The 17,871-nt window shown below is 35.9% G+C and overlaps 1 protein-coding gene across 3 annotated transcripts; it reads left to right on the forward strand.

The window, feature by feature from the left end:
- The first annotated feature begins 525 nt into the window (after window positions 1–525).
- On the forward strand, window positions 526–17,853 carry LOC146461706 (uncharacterized). 3 transcript variants are annotated; one of them, XM_085086731.1, is made up of 22 exons: window positions 526–580; window positions 941–1,176; window positions 3,014–3,108; window positions 4,514–4,567; window positions 5,619–5,691; window positions 6,191–6,271; window positions 8,586–8,651; window positions 8,915–8,979; window positions 9,300–9,365; window positions 9,491–9,581; window positions 10,001–10,139; window positions 10,442–10,491; window positions 11,339–11,389; window positions 11,585–11,701; window positions 12,238–12,316; window positions 12,438–12,499; window positions 13,065–13,115; window positions 13,356–13,424; window positions 14,203–14,283; window positions 15,138–15,191; window positions 16,025–16,177; window positions 16,747–17,853. In XM_085086731.1, exons 2-22 carry the CDS (start codon window positions 1,084–1,086, stop codon window positions 16,834–16,836), a joined length of 1,680 nt encoding a protein of 559 aa, XP_084942857.1. In that variant the 5' UTR covers window positions 526–580; window positions 941–1,083; the 3' UTR covers window positions 16,837–17,853. The 3 variants fall into 3 exon arrangements, with proteins under 3 accessions (XP_084942857.1, XP_084942855.1, XP_084942856.1); XM_085086729.1 differs by lacking the exon at window positions 526–580 and having other exon boundaries at window positions 594–1,176; XM_085086730.1 differs by lacking the exons at window positions 526–580; window positions 4,514–4,567 and having other exon boundaries at window positions 594–1,176.
- Window positions 17,854–17,871: the final 18 nt, after the last annotated feature.

Here is a 17,871-nt window from a genome sequence, read left to right on the forward strand (position 1 = left end):
CCACTGAAGAACTAACTTGACATTTGACATTTATCCACTGAAGAAGGGCTAAGCCCGAAACGTATGGAATTTTCTTCAACCATTCACCTGGCATTTTGATTTTCCTATCACCTCGAGATACTTCTTTGTTTGTACAAGTGTCACGCAGTACATTAACTTTTCAGTTCACAATTATACTCATTCCTCAATCAAATAGCCTGTGTAAATCCGCCCCAATTGTTTTTTTTTTCTTTTAGGGGAGGAGGCGGATGTACACAGGCAGTTGTTCAAACAAACAAAGAAGCAAACAAATAAATTTATGAGTAAATGTTCTCCAGCTCACTCTAGCCCTTATCAAATGTAAATCGTAGCTAAAATAAAGGGCATTACAATTAGATATGTTAGGGCGTAAGCATAAACATTTAAAAAAAAATCGCGAGATTAAAAAATTTATGCTGTCCCCACCAAAACCACATTGCTTTATCACGAACATTTACCACAATGGCGTCTACTTCCGGTGTTGAGTATAGGTATTTCCGGTTGCACTACTGCATTATGGGAATTTCTCTTGGGACTTTTGAGCAAAAGCTGTGTCTGTAAGGTAAGTTATTTTAATCCCTGTTTTCAGTTTACAAGTTCGGCCAATATTGCCATCAGCCTCATGATATGGGACTCAGTGGTTTATTCGAACTCTTTGGTGTCGTTTTAGTACTATATTTGGAAGGAATGTGTTAGTTCGTCCTTGTTTTAGGATCGGAAATAGATCATGTCCTTGCCGGTGGGATTTTCAACGTCAACCTCGACAGCTTTGCTCCAAAGAATCGTCATGACACAATGAATTCCAATATTGTATCTCGTAAGAAAGGCAAACGGAGGCCCCGCAATCTACAGGCATTGAGAGATTTCACAGCTGCCGATGCTTGCTTTTCTGACGGAGCAAATCCTCTCTCCTTTCACATAGGTGAGATCTTCACATTTCTGAGTCGTAGAGACAATTACTGGGTTAATGTTGAACGGACGATCTGGAAAAACAACCCTTTGCTCAAGTCTAAAGATTACCCCGCTGTTGAGCGGGGAATCGTGCCAGTCGACTACGTAATCGAAATGGATAACTTCAAACAAAATGGGGAAATGACTTCGGCGAAATCTGAGGATAATCTCGTTTCTAATAGTGACGAAAGTCAAGACTTCTTCAAGGTAAGGTTTCAATGTATTGTGTTGACTTTTGTAAGATTTCATCTTTCGTGATGACTGCGTTGGCTTGAAAAATCGCACCTAGAAAGCTGAAAAAAATAACACATTCGATCTAATATTCGATATGGATTCGTTGACCTTGAATTGTCGGCTTATATAAGCTTTCCCGCGTTCTAGAACGCATAAAAAATATTCCATATCGTAGTTGTTTCTTTTTTTTAATTTGTCAAACCATTTTGTATGCGTAAACATAACATTAAACTGAGCACTTGATGCCATTATTTTATACCCACCGCCAATTATCTAAATCAGCCCAGAGATAAGATTAAAAAGAAATTTCCGTAGATTCAAGCTTGTGTGTTTTAGGTCTCATATACTTTGCAAATATTCTTGTAGAATTTCAATCGAGAGGTTACATCTCATAAATAATGTATATGCAGTTTCTGTGAGCATATGGTGCTGGCTTTAGTCAGTGCTTTAATTTTATTGTGCCCTGCTAAAAGATTTAACAATTTTTAACTTCTCCAAGGGCAACTCCCCAGGGATTTGAGGTTTGAAATTTTTGTGGTGTTGTAAAAATATATACACACCCAATATCACTCCAGAGAGTAATTTGCACCATTTTAAGAGCAACAAAGTGGCAGTTTTTCCCATCATTCCATGAAAAAGTCAACAGAAAATGGAAAGCCTAATATAATAAATGTCCATAATTATTTAATTTAATTATTTTGGTTTCTGTATGATGAACTGGAAACTCTGCTGGAAGATTTACAAACAGACATTTAAGCGTAGGTTTTTTTTTGTCATTGTAGATGATCCCAGAATCACAGAAATGCATGTATATTTTTTGTTCACTCTTCTGATCATAAAGGACTGAATTTCCATGTTAAGGTTACAGAGAATTGATGGGCTGTGTTAAATATTATATATATTATATATGCTAAGTGGAAATTTTGCCAAATTTCAACATAGTTTTGGACTAAGCCCTTCATTTGTGAACAATCTCAAAACACAGTCATTGTGATCTCTTTCTTCTTGCATAGTTTTGGACAGTGTTGCTGTTGTTTTTTGTTGTTTTACTTTGTGGACAGTGGAATTGACGAAACAGGAGCTAGTATTAATAGCATAAATATTGATTATACAATATTTATTGCTCAACATTGGTTTCTTTATGATCACGTATGCATAACGGCATTTGAGCTAAGAAGATGGCAAGACATGTACATAGAAAACTGTTCTGTCTTCTGTAATCATGTGTGATTGCAGACAATCGAGAAGTTTGTCTCAATTTGATCACAAAAGTTTTGTGGGTAATTTTGTGATTGTTAGTGATTGTTTACGGTCATATGGAAAGTTTTAGCATACAGCATCAAATCTATTAGCACATGTATAATATAAAATGCAATACAATACAATGCAAAACTTAGAAACTTTATTTAGACACAGTAAAAATATCAGTAAATAAAATAATAGAGAATTTGCATACTCTGTTAACTAGTTCACATCTTTGCCATGTGGGAGTCCAATGTATATCCTTTGGGTAATCTTTGGGTATCTAGATTACACTTTCAGAAGCTTGAAATTCAGACCAAATTATAATCAATATGTGATATTATAACTGTTAAAATTTCAGAACAACATGGTGACAATTTTTTTATATTGTATATTGTGTACTCTGTGAATACAAATTGAGTGCCACAGAGAAAAATAGAATTTATAGCTTCTCTCAGCTTCTTTTAATTCATTTAAAACAACTGAAGAGAATTTATGATAATTTAATATTACTATTGTAACTTGTATGTCACCACACAAAGGACTCTGAATTTGTTTTTTTAATTAGCTTAAAAGTGATAGAGATGGATTGGCTGAGGAGTTGGAACAAATGAAGAGAAAACTTGATGAAGCATACAGAGAAAATGCAACCCTTCATGAGAGGTAACGTCATCCTAAATGTCTAATATACCTAGTCAGAGTATAGTGGAATCTGGGCTCTTGACTCGATTGGCAATCAGATCAAGGGGTTGACTGACGCAGCTCAGTTATTATTAATAGGCCCTGTTATACAAGAAACCCTTCTGGTGCTAATTAAAAGTCGTTGACATGGTATGGCTTAAGGACGGTGCCTGCTATTGTTACTGTGCATACGTTCTGCGCATCTCAAGATAGTGGGATTTCCTATGGGTAGTGCTCATTAATACATGGACATTTTTGCGCGGTTTAAAACTATGTAGAGAAAGCAGAACTTAGCAAGTGCTCTTGGTTTCCAAAAAGAAAATTTGGGGTAACCATGCATTTTTCAGAGATAATTAACCTTCAATTAAGAAAAAACTGCCATACATTGCTTTATATTGGCCCTTTTTAGAAATATTGTTGCTTAATTATCTCTGAAAAATGTGAGGCTACCCCCAATTTTCTTTTTGGATTCCAATAGCCCTTGCTATTAGATCTGCTTTTCCCACATAGTCACAAGCCGTACTAAAATACTTCTGTACATGTATCAGTAGGCACCGTCCTTAAGTTTCGCTGTTGTTCAATTTCCACCTATGTGTCAGTTATTTTAAAGTGAAGAGTTGAGTGACACACTTGGAAGCAGAAGATTAAGCCCTTCCAGAATTACCCTTCAAACATTACGGCATAAAGTTGTCCAGAGAATCTGAGAATAACCCTTCAACCCTTGATATCAAATAATAATATCTGCTTTCTCCAAACTGTTCTCCATAGTTCTTATGGTACTTTTTGGGAGAATGAGTGGTGACCAGGCTAAAATATTCCATCACATTTATTCCATTGTGCATATGCCACACATAACATTCCAGTCCAAGCAGTATGCAGGATGTTTGCCCCATGAACCTAGTTTGATGGCCTTAGCTCCCACGAGTCTCCTGTAGCTCAGTGGTAGAGCATCTGAACTAGTAATCGGAAGGTCTTAGGTTCGACTTCTGATAGGAGCACTCGGATTTTTTTTCCAAGTATGCCTGTGTCACTTACTGAAAAATACATCATTCTCATTTATTTACCAGGCTTAAAATATTCCGTCACATTTATTCTATTTGGGAGAATTTCTTAAACATCAAGACATTTTTCTTTTGTGGATCATTTCCTTTATTTTCATGGCCAGTTTGCCTAATCAAGTAGTAGTGACATTTTAAGGAGAAATTAGAATGATGTTGGTCACTTACTGGGGGTGAAGGCTTAAGTTTTTCAAATGGGTGGATGCAATAAAAATAGAAAAGCTTGAACAGTGCAGTAGTCAGAGCAAAATTATTTACGATATATCATTGTGGCAGTGGCTCCATTTTGATAAGAGTGAAAAACCCTGACTCTGCTGTTGATTTTCAAGGTCAGCACAAGAGTACAAGAACAATTTACAGCTAGTTCATCAGCTGTTATCACAGTAAGACATTTAGAAACCACTTTAAATTGAACTGCAGTCATCCATACAGTCGTCATTATCATACGTGGATAACCAAAGTCTTATTGATTTAACCAGCTGATGGATGAACGTAATGTATCAATTTATTGTTTAATGATCTGTAAACTCAATTAAAAAGCTTGGACACGAACCACTTTTAATATAAACTGCAGTGACTCACATACAGGTAATGCTGTATGTGGTTAACAAAGTCTTGCTGAATTAACTGGCTGATGAACGAAGCTGATATTTTATTCTGTTATCATAATAATTAATATTAATCACTAATGATATTTTAATAAACCTGATCAATAAGCTTAATTTCCAAAAAGGTAATTTTGCTGTCATATGGTAAACTCTTCAACTGTGAATTGCATGTACATGTAGTGTCACTGCGTAATAATATAGGAAAATACAGGGAGATGTAAAGAATTGGCCATAAGAGGACACAGAAAAAAAATCTGAGCCCCAGATGGGATTCGAACCCACGACCCTCCATGTTCTAGAACATGGAGGGTCGTGGGTTCAAATCCCATCTGGGGCTCAGAATTTTTTCTGTGTCCTCTTATGGGCGATTCTTTACATCTCCCTGTATTTTCCTTTATAATAACATGTAGTGTTGTTTTAAAATAGAGATCCAGTATCAAGGTGTATTTTTTTCTTTCAATGTTGTTTTTAATTTTAATTTTTGTTGTTGTTGGTTGGTTGAAAAAGAGCAAACAAGGAAATTGTTTCTGATCAGTAATAACAGCTAACAGTCCTTCCCTGCGGGTCGTGGTTCCACTTGAGTTTTGAACATGTTATGACTTCATTTTATTGTCTAAAGGGTATAGACCATAAAAAGCTGCCATTCATTTGTTAAATGGACAGTTCATTTAGTTTGGTCCAAAAGAGGCCTAAGTAAAGCTGAAGTTTATAATATCTTTTAAAGAAGCGACTTCTTTGGATTTATATAATTTTGCCACTTTTCTGTCACTATACTGTGTGAAAATTTTCAAATTGTGACGTAATTTGATGGTCTTTCTATTTTCAGGTATTATGCTCTTGGAGAGGTAGTTGTGACCACAAAAGAAGAACTGGCCATAGCACAACAATCATTGATAGAGGTAGCATTAATACCTAACTGTATTTTGACATCTTTCTCAACGAAAATAAATTGAAGATAAATCACTTTATTTTTAAAAGTGTCAATATGTTTAGCACAGAACACTGTAACAGTATGTGTGGACACATTCCCAAGGACTGGGCACTAGTCTTACTTTGTAGTGTTCCACCATCTTGTATTGGCCTTTGATAAAGTAAAGTTTTGCGTTTGTAATATCGGCATTCCTGTTCTTACTCCGAACCGATGCACTTACTGGGGACATTTTCCAGATAGATTGAATTGGAATTTAGAAATGTTGGTTTTTGGGAAAAGGGGATAACCTGAATACCCAGAGAAAAACCTCTCAGGGCAAGGACAAGAACCAACAACAAACTCAACCCACATGTCATATGACACAGAGTCTGGGAATCAAACCCAGCCCACATTGGTGGGAGGCAAGTGCTCTCACCATTGCACCATCCAATGAAGTTGCTTAGTCTAGAGCTTCATTTTGTTTGTAGGAGCAACAAAGAAGTCAAGTGTATCAAAAGCAGCTGGAAGACATCAAGACTCAAATAAATAAGTCTGGCAACAAATCAGCGGTATGTATGTGCTATGCAGGGTGTGCTGTTCTGTTCATTATCACATAAGACCTGAAGCTTGCCACCCTTGCATCAAATCAGTAATCTCCTGTGTAGTTGTTCTTTGATATCAGTAGAATTTCAAAAGCCTTTAGTAGGAGGATAGTTGTGTGACAACACAAATAATAGCTGTATATTAAGTGACTACCCATCCAGTGAGAGGGAGTATGGTGTTACATGTGCCTAGTTACTTTTCATGGTTATACAGGGCATGAGGCTAATGGTAGCCAACTAGTTACAGACTAGTAAAATGTCTGTTTTGGCTATCAGGTTTTGCACTTTTACTAGAAAGTCATTTTTAGCCAGTAAAAAGTTTAAAACACTGAAGTAGTGGACAGAAAACAAACTTAAAGTGAAAATTACTTTAAATTAATTACAAATTAATTAAAAGCAAATCAAGAGAAGAGTAACTAGAACAAAGGCTGTAAGCAGAGTTTTTACTACCTCACAATGATTAGTTGAAATACTTTTTTGAAGAAGTTGTGTTTATGATCGAGTGTGGGAGGTGTTTATTAGTATTACATGTCTGAGCACCTTCCCCCCCCCCCCCCCCCCCCTTCAAAAAACAAATTAGTGAAACTGCACATGACAGTTCTGGCTGGTGAAAGTTTTGTTTTGGTTATTGAAATCAGACCTGTCTCTAGCCACTGAGCTATTGAGTTAAGAACAGGGCTCGAGACTAATTTTTTTTCTCACTAGCCCAGTGGCTAGTGACAACCTTGATTTCACTAGCCAAAACCAATTTTCTGCTAGCCAGAACTTTCAAACATGGGGGGAATTGCGGAAGGGTAGACATTTTAACTTTTAAATTATACAATGTTGATAGGGAAAAATGTCGCAAACTTGTAGACATGACTTCGTCAGGTCTTTTTATTAGCATCCTGTTAAGCCAGAAAATGATGTGTAATGTGTTAAGTCGAGAATATACTGCACATCCTGAGTAAGAACGCATCTCAGGTTGTCCGAAATAAGCTTCAATGAGTCAGAATCAGAGAATCATTTAAAATCTTGAACCGTATTTAGAAACTAAAGACGGCCTTTTCTCAATCGGCAGGCATTGAAACATGTTCATTTGGGCGCGTATTCCCAACAAACATTTGCATAAAAGCAATGTGACGGACTGTATACAAATAGAAATGTTTAGAAAAGATGAAAGAAATATCACCTAGTTTTTATATATTTTTTTGTATTTAGTTCTGCTCAAATTCGTTCGATTTACATTTCATTGGTTTTGTTAGCTTGTCAAGCGTGTTGTTTATTTATAATGGCAAACATTCCTTCCAAAAATGTCGATTCACACGTCCTTGTTAAGGTAATTTAACTTTACTTTAATTATAATTAGCAAACATAGGAATTAAATGGATTTCATAATCATAACTCTTCAACTTCCACAATAACAAATCCTTTTTCTGAAAGCGTTCGCGTACGTGACCAGTCAACCTCGTTGTTCATGTAAATTGCAACCCGATCGCTGATCAACGCTGTGGTGACGTAATATGCGTGTTTTCTTACGCAACTAATTATTGGCAGAAACAGTTTCTGTCGCTTGTCGCTCCTTACGGAAAAGGCCTGAAAAAAAGTTACCGTTCGTTCGCTTTTTGGTATTTCAGTATTTCCACATTCTTTCATATTTGTCAACAGAGTAGTTGTTAGCTGTGTTCTCTCAGAGTCGCTTTCAATTTGTGGTTTCTTTCCACTATAAAAATGCCTCAAATTTTCACTAGCCATTTTGGCTAGTGAAAGCCCAAAACCCACTAGCCAAAACTGCATTTCAACTAGCCTGTGGCTAGTTGGCTACTGTTAGTCTCAAGCCCTGTAAGAAGATAGTTTCAAGCCCTGGTCATAAACAACACGCACTCAATACAAATGCAGGATTGGATATGAACTGAACTTGAGGTATGCAGCTTACTGCATGGATGCACATGAAGTTGCAATAGATGAGGGAGGGGTGGGGGGGGTACCTCCAGAGGAGGGAAATTTGAATTGCCTATCCAACCTCCCTCCCCCCCCCCCTACCCCAAGCAATTTTTGTGTTAGTTATGTCCCTTTTAGAAGTTTAAGTAGATAAAATGCATACAAAGCTGTCTGGTAGCTTGACATCACTATGCCATTTTATCTTTCAAGACAGATGTACAGTGTAAAATGCAATTAAAATGAAATCTTGATTTCTGCAGTTTGACCAGTCATGCTCTACTGCTGTATTTGCTATTTAAGCGAACTCTGTTTCATTTGTTTCAGTTAGTCATCTTTTGTGTTATTTTATTTTGCTTTTCAGATTAAACTTTTAGATAAGATAATTCAAAAAGAGACAAAATCTCAACCAAATGGATTAATACAGAAGGTAAAGGAAAAGTCCTTGTACTTTAAACAGAAAGAAATTTTAATTAGTCATTACATAAACTGCAAGCCTGTGCACTGTAATTTGTAAATGAAATTTTATGGTAAACTATGGGCTGATGTTGATATTTCTTCCAGTAAACATTATTCATTAATAATAATAAATACAATTTATGTAGCGCCAAAATCCAAATGTTCTAAAGGCGCTTTACAAACCTCAATTAAGGTAACAATGATTAATCTTACTCATGCTAATAATTTTTGCAGGCTAAATCTGATAATTCTTCTGATGACTTGATGCTCTCTTGTGCGCTCTGTCATGAAAAAATGAGGTAGATGTTAAGTATTAAATAGTTAATTAAAAATTACTTACAAAGTGTGCAGTCCCAGAAGAAATTCATACCACCCCTTGGAAGGTCATTGTAAATTCCTAGGTGGGGGGGGGGGGGGGGAGGGGTCTTAAAAACCAAAATTTTAGTGGCAAAGTATGAAGCTAAACTGGAATTTCCTGGGGGGGAGGGGGGAAAACCTTTCATGGGGGACTAGTATGGCTATTGTCTGGAACTGCGCAATCAAAGTTTACTGGACATTTGTTGCTTGCTACTGCAATCTGATCCATCTGACTTCCTTTTTTCTATCCACAATTAAACAGAGTAGGCAACCTGGCATCACATTCCAAAGTGTGTTCACCAAAGGATGCAAGCAAACCACCCGTAACGTAAGTACTAAAAAAGTAATAACTTATTGGTATTTTCATATATTATTAATCCATTTGAACACTGCTTGGAAATGTAAGGATTTTTGTTTAATTCCAATCGTGAGTGTTATTGTTGTTTCTTATAGTCCAACAACACCAAACTCAGAAATGCTCCGTGTTACTGTAACAAGCTCTGAAACTGATGAGAAAAATGCAACATTTAAAGTTGTAACAAAGGTAAGAGTAAAGGAAGGAAATCAAGTGACAAGTTTCTGGTGCCCTGTATTATTTTATATTTTCTTCAAGCATTTAATGTCAAGAGCTAAACACTCACCTAGAAAGATACCTAGTCATTTAATCTTTCAGTTGAACAAATTCAATCGCATTCAGAGAACACAATCCTCTAATTGCATGTTGGTTGCCTTGTGTCTTTCTTGCGGGAAAATGAGAAAATTGTTGGTGTCTGGACTGCTGATCAACAATAAAGGTGCCATACAGCATCACTCATTAAAAAGAGCAAATCGGTTTACACTGCAACAAAGTAGCCACTTGGAAGAGATGTTCGTTAGCAGACATTTCTATTCCTGTGTCCTTGCTACTGAAGAGGTTAAAAATGTTCAAAATTATTGATGTTATGCGTTTGTCATTTGCCACAGACTACTCTGGAAGACTACAAGTTTTCTGACTATGAGGTTCATCGTAGCGAGGGTGACTTTGAGTGGCTTCAGTCTGCATTGGAAGAGTCTTGTCCAGACAGAATTATACCACCCATGGTTGTGCATTCTTCATTACATGGTGAGGTCTTGTTGTTTCTCCCTGGTGATAAATCATTTTAAGTTGTGTTTTATGATTGGTGCTTTAATTCAACCAATCTTGTAACAATGATTACGAACTGTAAGTGGTTTGAACTTATGATGATGATGATGATGACTTCCTGCACTCAGGTTGTCGAAACGTCAGTCAATGTCATCTCAAACAGTCCTTGTCAGGACTACACTCACCTGGATGATCATAATTTATGTTCTTTTAATAATAATTACAAATGAAGTTATTAGACAAGTATACTATACAACTAATGATCGTCATTCAAATTTCAGGGAAAATGAGAGAAGTTCAAAGATTTTTGTCAAGGTTATGTGCTCATAAGGTAAGGGTTTGGAATATTATGATTTTGTGTTAACGTAGAAATGTAAAAATAAATGTAAAAATAAATTTAAAGGTTATTTATAAATTAATGTATAATGCATTCTATTATTCCGCCAATAGACCTTTATCACACAGCGGCCATGTTGAGTCTCAGGAGAATAAAAAGCTTCTTTTTTGCACGGCTAGCATTGCACTGGATTTGCATCTGGCCAAGGCTTGCTATGCAAAAACAGAGCTTTTCATTCCCCCGAGACTCAACATGGCTGCCTAGTGAGAAGGTTCTATAGCATATGAACTCTGAACTTCAAAACTCATCTTACTAATACCTGTAATTTCACGTTTTACTGCCGTCAATCATAACATTGACAACTGACTGAGCTTAAAACTACAGAAACCAACATTAAGTGGATCGAAATCTGTCAATTAGAGCGTTTAAACGTAGTCTTTTGACCCCACTGATTCAAACAACTTTGCGTTTTAAGAGGTCCACTATACTGAGTGATGGCAGTGAAAAATGTGTTGGCTGGTTATATCTTAGACTGCTGAGTCTGCATGTTATTGAAAGGCACGGTAAAAACTTTGTTGTTTAGAAATGCAAGTAGCTGCAGTGCTGGTGTTTACTCCAAAATACACATAAACTGGTAAATGTACTTCTTATCTATAACTATCAAGAAACAGGAAACTCAACCCCCATTATGACACTGAGTCCATAATTATTTGAAGCCAGAACTCACTGGCAGGAGGTGAACCCTCTCATCTCTACCACTGCATGCCATGTCTGCTTTTCCCAAAGTACATCACCCGCCAAATATCTTGAGCTTCATTGAAGATTTGTTGGCCCATTTCAGGTTTTAAGAAAGCACCATCTCCTCAACTTGTTTCTAACGGGAGAAGGACAGGTGAGACACTTGACGTGTATGCAGTTTTAATTATTATCGTAAAATTTTAGTACATGTCAGTTTCTTCTGTCCGCTATATTTCCATCCATTCCTTTGTCATAAAAGCCTTGTGTTATCCAGTTTTGTTGCATAATGATTTTTTTTTTGTGTATAACATTCAATCATGATATTAATGCAGAGTGATATTGTTTACAGGATGTGCAAAAAGCTAGAGAAGAACTTGAAAGGAAAAAAAACAAATCCAGTTCTACAGAAAATGAACTCCTGAGGCAGGAGTCCTGCGATCAAAATGCACCAGTAATCAAGTGCCAGGTTGGTATTGATTTCATTGCTTCTTTCTTTCTTCTTTTATTGTTCCCATAGTGTTGCACACTACAGAACCATGAACTGTAGATCTTGGACTTGAACTTTGTTTTGTGATGTGTCATCACAATCTCTACATACAGTCCTAATTTGTTCTTGATTAGTAACACTTTAATCCCTAATATCGAAGAACAAATTTCCCTATCTTGTCCCCACCCCAGGCCACCCTATCCCCATACTTTTCTTATAAACGTTCTGGGGAGAAGTTAGTAAAATATCAAGAAAATTCACCTTGGGTTATCATATCCTTAATTCTCATGACCTCAGGGGGTGAATTTATAACCATTTATATTACAAGGATAAATTTGATGCTGATCACTGTTAGGGCTTAATGCTAGGGTTAAACAAATTGCATTTTGAAGAATCTTTGAAGAAAGAGAAGAAGAAAGGGAAGAAATGGCTTTCTTTGATTAAACATATTTATCAGGTGTTTCAGCGTACTGGGTTTCTCTTGGTGATTTAATTTATTTCTTATTCTGTGGCAGAGATACTTGGAGCAGTTCGCATCAAATCTTGATGGATTAATCACACATCTCCAGGACAGCTTGAACAAGAACACCATAGGTACTTTAATTCATGGTTTTCTTGGATGCCGTATGTAATTTTAGTAAATTCAGTTGGTCAATGTCCACTATCTAATTAAAATAGATAATAACAAAAAAAAAATCTCACTGATTACCTTTAGATGGCCCTGGTGTTTGGTTCAAATCTTTGGCTGACTTTGAACCTGCTGATACATATGTTAAGGTATGTGTCTTTATACTGTACTTTACATAATGTGGAGTACATTGTATCTTGCGAATTTGTTACTTGTTTAATTTGTGCATTGGGTATATATAATAAATTGAAATAATATGTTCCATGTTCAAAACTATTTTCTTCTATTGGGCGTGTAAGTCTGCCAACATTGCAAAACTTTTTCAAACTTGCTTCTGTTTGTGACTTTCATTTCCAAAATGTGTTCCTGTCATTTAATGTCATGTACTGTTGTGCAAATAAAGGTATTCATGTCTGTGCCTTAAAACAGTCTTTAAAACACACTAAAGGGAAATAGCTTATTAATGTTCTGTGTATTTTGATACTGTCCAAGCTAGAGATGATTTGAGTTTTTTTTTCTTACTTCCACCATGTTAACTGTTGACTCTAGTACACTTAGGATTTTTCCATCTGACTTCTGTGTAGCAATTGCTTTTTGTTGATGAACCCTTAATGTTTTGAGTTCCGTGCCTTGTTATACTGTTGTCCAGTGTGCATTTGCTGGGTTTTGTTTTTGTTATTATTAATTTTTAATGTTTATTTATTTATTTTTCAGGCAGCTGCAGAAGCCCTCAGTAAAATTTGTATAGAGTTAGAAAATAACCGAGTGAGTAAAGAGCACTACAAACAAATAAATTAATATGAAAATACTATTAAACCAAACTTTCACTGACCAAGTAATTGACTCAAATAAATTTCATCAAGTCATTTGTTCTGACTAATGAATATTTTTGTAAGGTATTAGAATTTTTGGCAATTTCCTGGTTGTATTGATTATTTCCAATTAAATGTTTTAATATTGCCGTTGTTGTTCATAAGTTGTTTTACTTTGTTTCAAATATTCCAGGAAACAGCAGAAGAAAAACTGATAGTGAATGACCTGAAGAGCGTCTATCACTATGTCAAGAGTGCTGAGGTATGAGCAGCAAAATTTGAACATAAGAACTGTATTACAGTTATCAATGTTAAAATGAGTATTGCTTTCTTACAGCACAATTTGGTAAAATAACACTGTGAGTCTAAGTGACATACAAAGACAGACCTTAACCCAGTTTCAAGGAAGTCTTTTACAGGGAGGCTCGCCCTGAGGTCCAAACCCTTACCCATTTATATACCAGTTTTGAAAGCAAATGGTTCCCTCTTTCACATGCCTACAGCAGAAACACCCTAATTTATTTTGTTGTTCAAGATATTATGAAAAATAATGGCCTTTTTAAATACCTCAATGACAATATTCTCTACCCTTTTCTATACTTCAGCTCGTGAAATCCTTACCTTTTTATATACCTCCAGCCTGAAAAAGGTATGATAAATCCCTTTTGGGCAGAGCCTCCCTGTATAGTCCATTATAAGGAGTACCCCCCTCCCAGTGTTGCTAACCCCCTGGATGTAGGATGCTAGTCCATTACAGTACAGGGTTACCCCCAGCAGTATGTCAGCTGTACCCATTTATACACCTGTGTGATGAGAGAATGTGGAGCAAAGTTTCTTATCCAAGGAAACAAGTGAACACGACGATGAAGTGACCAACGTAGCCTTGGCCCACTCACTGTCTCAACCCCTCCCATCTTCCAATTTTAAAGTCCATGACTGAAAGTGCAACTCCACCTCCATCGCTTGATAAGGTTTTCCAATAAAATTAATGTCTCTTTTCCTTTCATGTGTGAAATCTAAATCACTGTTTCATGGTACAGGGACTCCTCCACAGAGTACAATCAGCCATTGCTAAGTTCTTATACTGGGAAGGAGAAGTTAGAGCTTATGAACAAATGAAGGTTAGTGCGGCCCGTAAAAAACTGGTGAAATGAGCCACACCTTTTTCTTAAAAGTTCCATTCAAAACCAAGGAGTGCATAATCTGCCCACAAAACATCTGAAAACAGCTCTTAGCTCAGTAAATTCCTATACAAAAGTGTCCAGTCCATACCTTCCCTTTCAATCACACCCTGGTACTGAAAATGATTGTCTATATGTTCACAAGTAAAGCATGTTGTTTGTTGACTTGTAGAATTCTATTAAAGAAATACAGTTTAGCAAAAAGTTCCATGAGCAGATTAATAAATTATACACTCAAGTAGTTAGACATGACAATTCATATTATATTAATTAAAAGCTATAAATTTCACTGAAGGCTTTTTCCCTCAGTTTGAACAACTGATATTGACAATGGTAGGCTTTGTTTATCGGAGTGTCAGTTATCATCTTTCTTAAAACTCAACTTATGACTTCTTCAAACACTTTTCGCTTTTTACTCTAAATTGTAAAGTTCTAAACTTGGAAACATTAAAGAACAGCTCACCCATAAACCTGTTGGCTGACAGTTGGTAAATAGTCAGTTGACAAGCAGCCTTTTATTCTCCCATAAAATGCTTCTTCGATAACCCCCTCCCCCTCCCCCCACCCCCACTTCAAAAAAAAAGACTGTCCAGTACTTTATTTTGTGAATGGTCAAGAGGCAATAGAAAACAGCTGGCAGAACATTTTCAACTTAAATTATAACCTATTTCCTTAGACTCTTGGGGATTTTCAGCAAAACTGGGCTATTACTTGTTTGTTATTACAAAATATTGTTGAGCAGACATAATTCATTTTACTATTTTTTCCTGCCTTTTTTCACTGCTGTATTGCAGGAGCCTTCAGAAGATGATTCAGACACCAGCAGTCAAACACAGAAGTGGGCTGAGGTGAGGAAACACTAAGATGTGTCCTTTAAGTTCACTTCTTGTTCACAGTATGCTGAAATTTCTTAAAATCAATTCTGGTGGCACGATGCCCAGTTTCAACTGTGTAACATGCACAATCAGTTCTATTTTGTTCTAATCCCTCACTTGTTTTTGCCCTTCACCCCTGATGGGGCATAAGGCCACGCCCAAATGAGGGACCTGAAGTATTTCAGGCAAGAAGACACAGAACAATAGAAAAACATTAAGACCCAAGTGAAAACTCATCTTCAAGTTGTTGGGATACATAAATACAAAATGCAAGACAACTACAAATTAAATTCACACACTTTCTAGTACCTGGATATCCCCATATCCACAAATTAAAATTGATACCTTAATTTCAATGACTAGCTCCCAGCTGACGTCCTACAGCTCAGTTGATTAGAGCACTGGTGATCAAATCCAAAGGTTTTGAGTTCAAAACTCTCTGGGGGTAGCCACCTGGGGAACTATAAGGACAGAAGGCCTTGCTTTAGCACTCAAAAAATAATAAATTTTATTCCATTCAATTGCTACAAATTGAGATGCTTTTTTTAGGGAACTGGGATTCACTATCCCTGTGGAACTGAGGTCATGTTTTCAAAATATAAAGAGACCAAGCATCTTTTATCACCTCACAAACTGAAACAATTGTACATTCAATGACCAAGCTTCACCATGATCCCTCTTCTTAACACATCCTGTGGATGAAAAAGATCTGCTACTCAAAGTGGATGCACCTTCAAACTACATTTTAGTATTTATATTACTTAATGTTATATTATCGTATTAAAAAAATGCTTTGTTGATCCTAGGCAAATTCCAGCTGTGCTGATGCCAAGACAAACCTGGAGCATATGTGCAGAGATTTGTCATCAGAGCTGGCGCACTTTGATTGGAGAAAGGAAATAGAGTTACGGGAAATATTGATTGAATACTCTGCACTCAGATCAGAGCATTTTGAAAAGGTGTGTACAAGAAGAATCACTGCCAACTTTTCTTTAAGTAATAGTAGCTTGCCAGTGGATGTTTCACCATATGATAACTGTTTTAGATATTTGTCCAAGAGACATTTCATTACCTTCTTCCTCTTTATTGTTCTTGGGTTGAATTCTTCATTTTCATGTATTTTTAAAAAGGTTTGTGATAAACTGTTTTGAAAAGTTGCTTGGTTTTTTTTTTTCTGTTTTGGAAATCACATTGCTAAGGGTGAAGAGTGAGGGTTCAAGACCCTTTGCCAAAAAGGGTATAAAACTACTACCCTGCTAGCAGAGTCACTTTGATCTTTCCTTGATAAGTCAACTTTCCCGACTTATCTAGGAAAGATCAAAGTGACTCAGCTAGCAGGATATGAACTACAAGTTTAAAAACAATCTAGCAAGAATATATGCACAAGAACTAAATTACAATCTAAAATACATCTGTTAAAATGAATTAATTAATTTGCACAAAGTTTTGCCTGTAAAAATTTCACTAATGTATGCAAATTTTAGACCCACAAAATTCTTAATTCTCATAATCTGCTCTTCATTTTTAGGTTCAAAGTAAATGGTTTGGGGTGAAGCTGATGGTCGAAACACCAGTAGCAGCAGAGGTTCGAGCTATCAAGTGTGTGGAGGATTCATGATCATGGCTTCTTCACCTGTCTGGAATATTGTACAGGACTCCTTTTAGCTATGGACTGATTTAAAAAAAATAGTATTTCTGTAACTATTCATTTATTTTAGTTCTCCACTAAAATATAAAAACTGAGTGCTTTTACAGAGGTAAAATCCATTGATTTAGTCTTGTAAGGCTACCCCCAAACTGTGGTGTAGAAGTTTTTGTAAATTTCAAAACATCTTCACCAACTCCCATTTTACTTGGGGCTTTACCTTACACAAAGCTCTAGATCAACCAGTGTTTTGCCTCAAAAAGTTTATCTTGGGAATTATAAAATATTGGGATAAACAGATACTGTTTTAACTTACTCAGAATATGTATTTGTTTAAAATGATCATGTGTTCTTTCAGGACAATATGAGCTTACAGCTGACTGACACAAATGCTCAGTATTATAGTTAAAAAAGCAGTAGTTTTATAGATAGTAGAAAATTACTCTTTCAGATTAATTAATAGATAATATTATTAGTGTAAAATTCAGGTTAACTCAAATCATAGAATCATAGATTATAGACCACCAAATATCACTCCAGCGTACCATTTAATGGAAGAATGATGGTAATTTAACTTTAAATAAAGTTCAATGACATGTACTGAGTATTTGAAAACCTTTTGGTATTTTTATTTGACAAGGGAATGGTTAAATGTCCAAGAATGTTTATTGATAGTCATAAGTATCAATAAAAAAAATTGCAGGTTGTACCTGCAGTGTACAGTATCACAAAAATAATAAGTTGCCAAAATTTATAATATATTAATTGCATTATTTGTATTACATCAAGGCGCCAAGTTTCTTATTTGAATTCAGAGCAGTTTTCATAGTATTAATTTTCATTCTTAATTTTAATTAAAAGGTAATTTGTATTATTCTGTTAGTTCATTTTAGAGCTGATTTTACTGTCAGTTTGAATATTTACTCATTTATGTACAACAGATTTATAATTTTATGTTTTAGTAAATAAACTATTTAGTACTTTAAAGTACATTTAGTACTTCAGTCA

Source organism: Pavona decussata, unplaced genomic scaffold (genome assembly GCF_977016875.1).
Source record: "Pavona decussata unplaced genomic scaffold, jaPavDecu1.1 SCAFFOLD_195, whole genome shotgun sequence".
Lineage (NCBI taxonomy): Eukaryota > Metazoa > Cnidaria > Anthozoa > Scleractinia > Agariciidae > Pavona > Pavona decussata.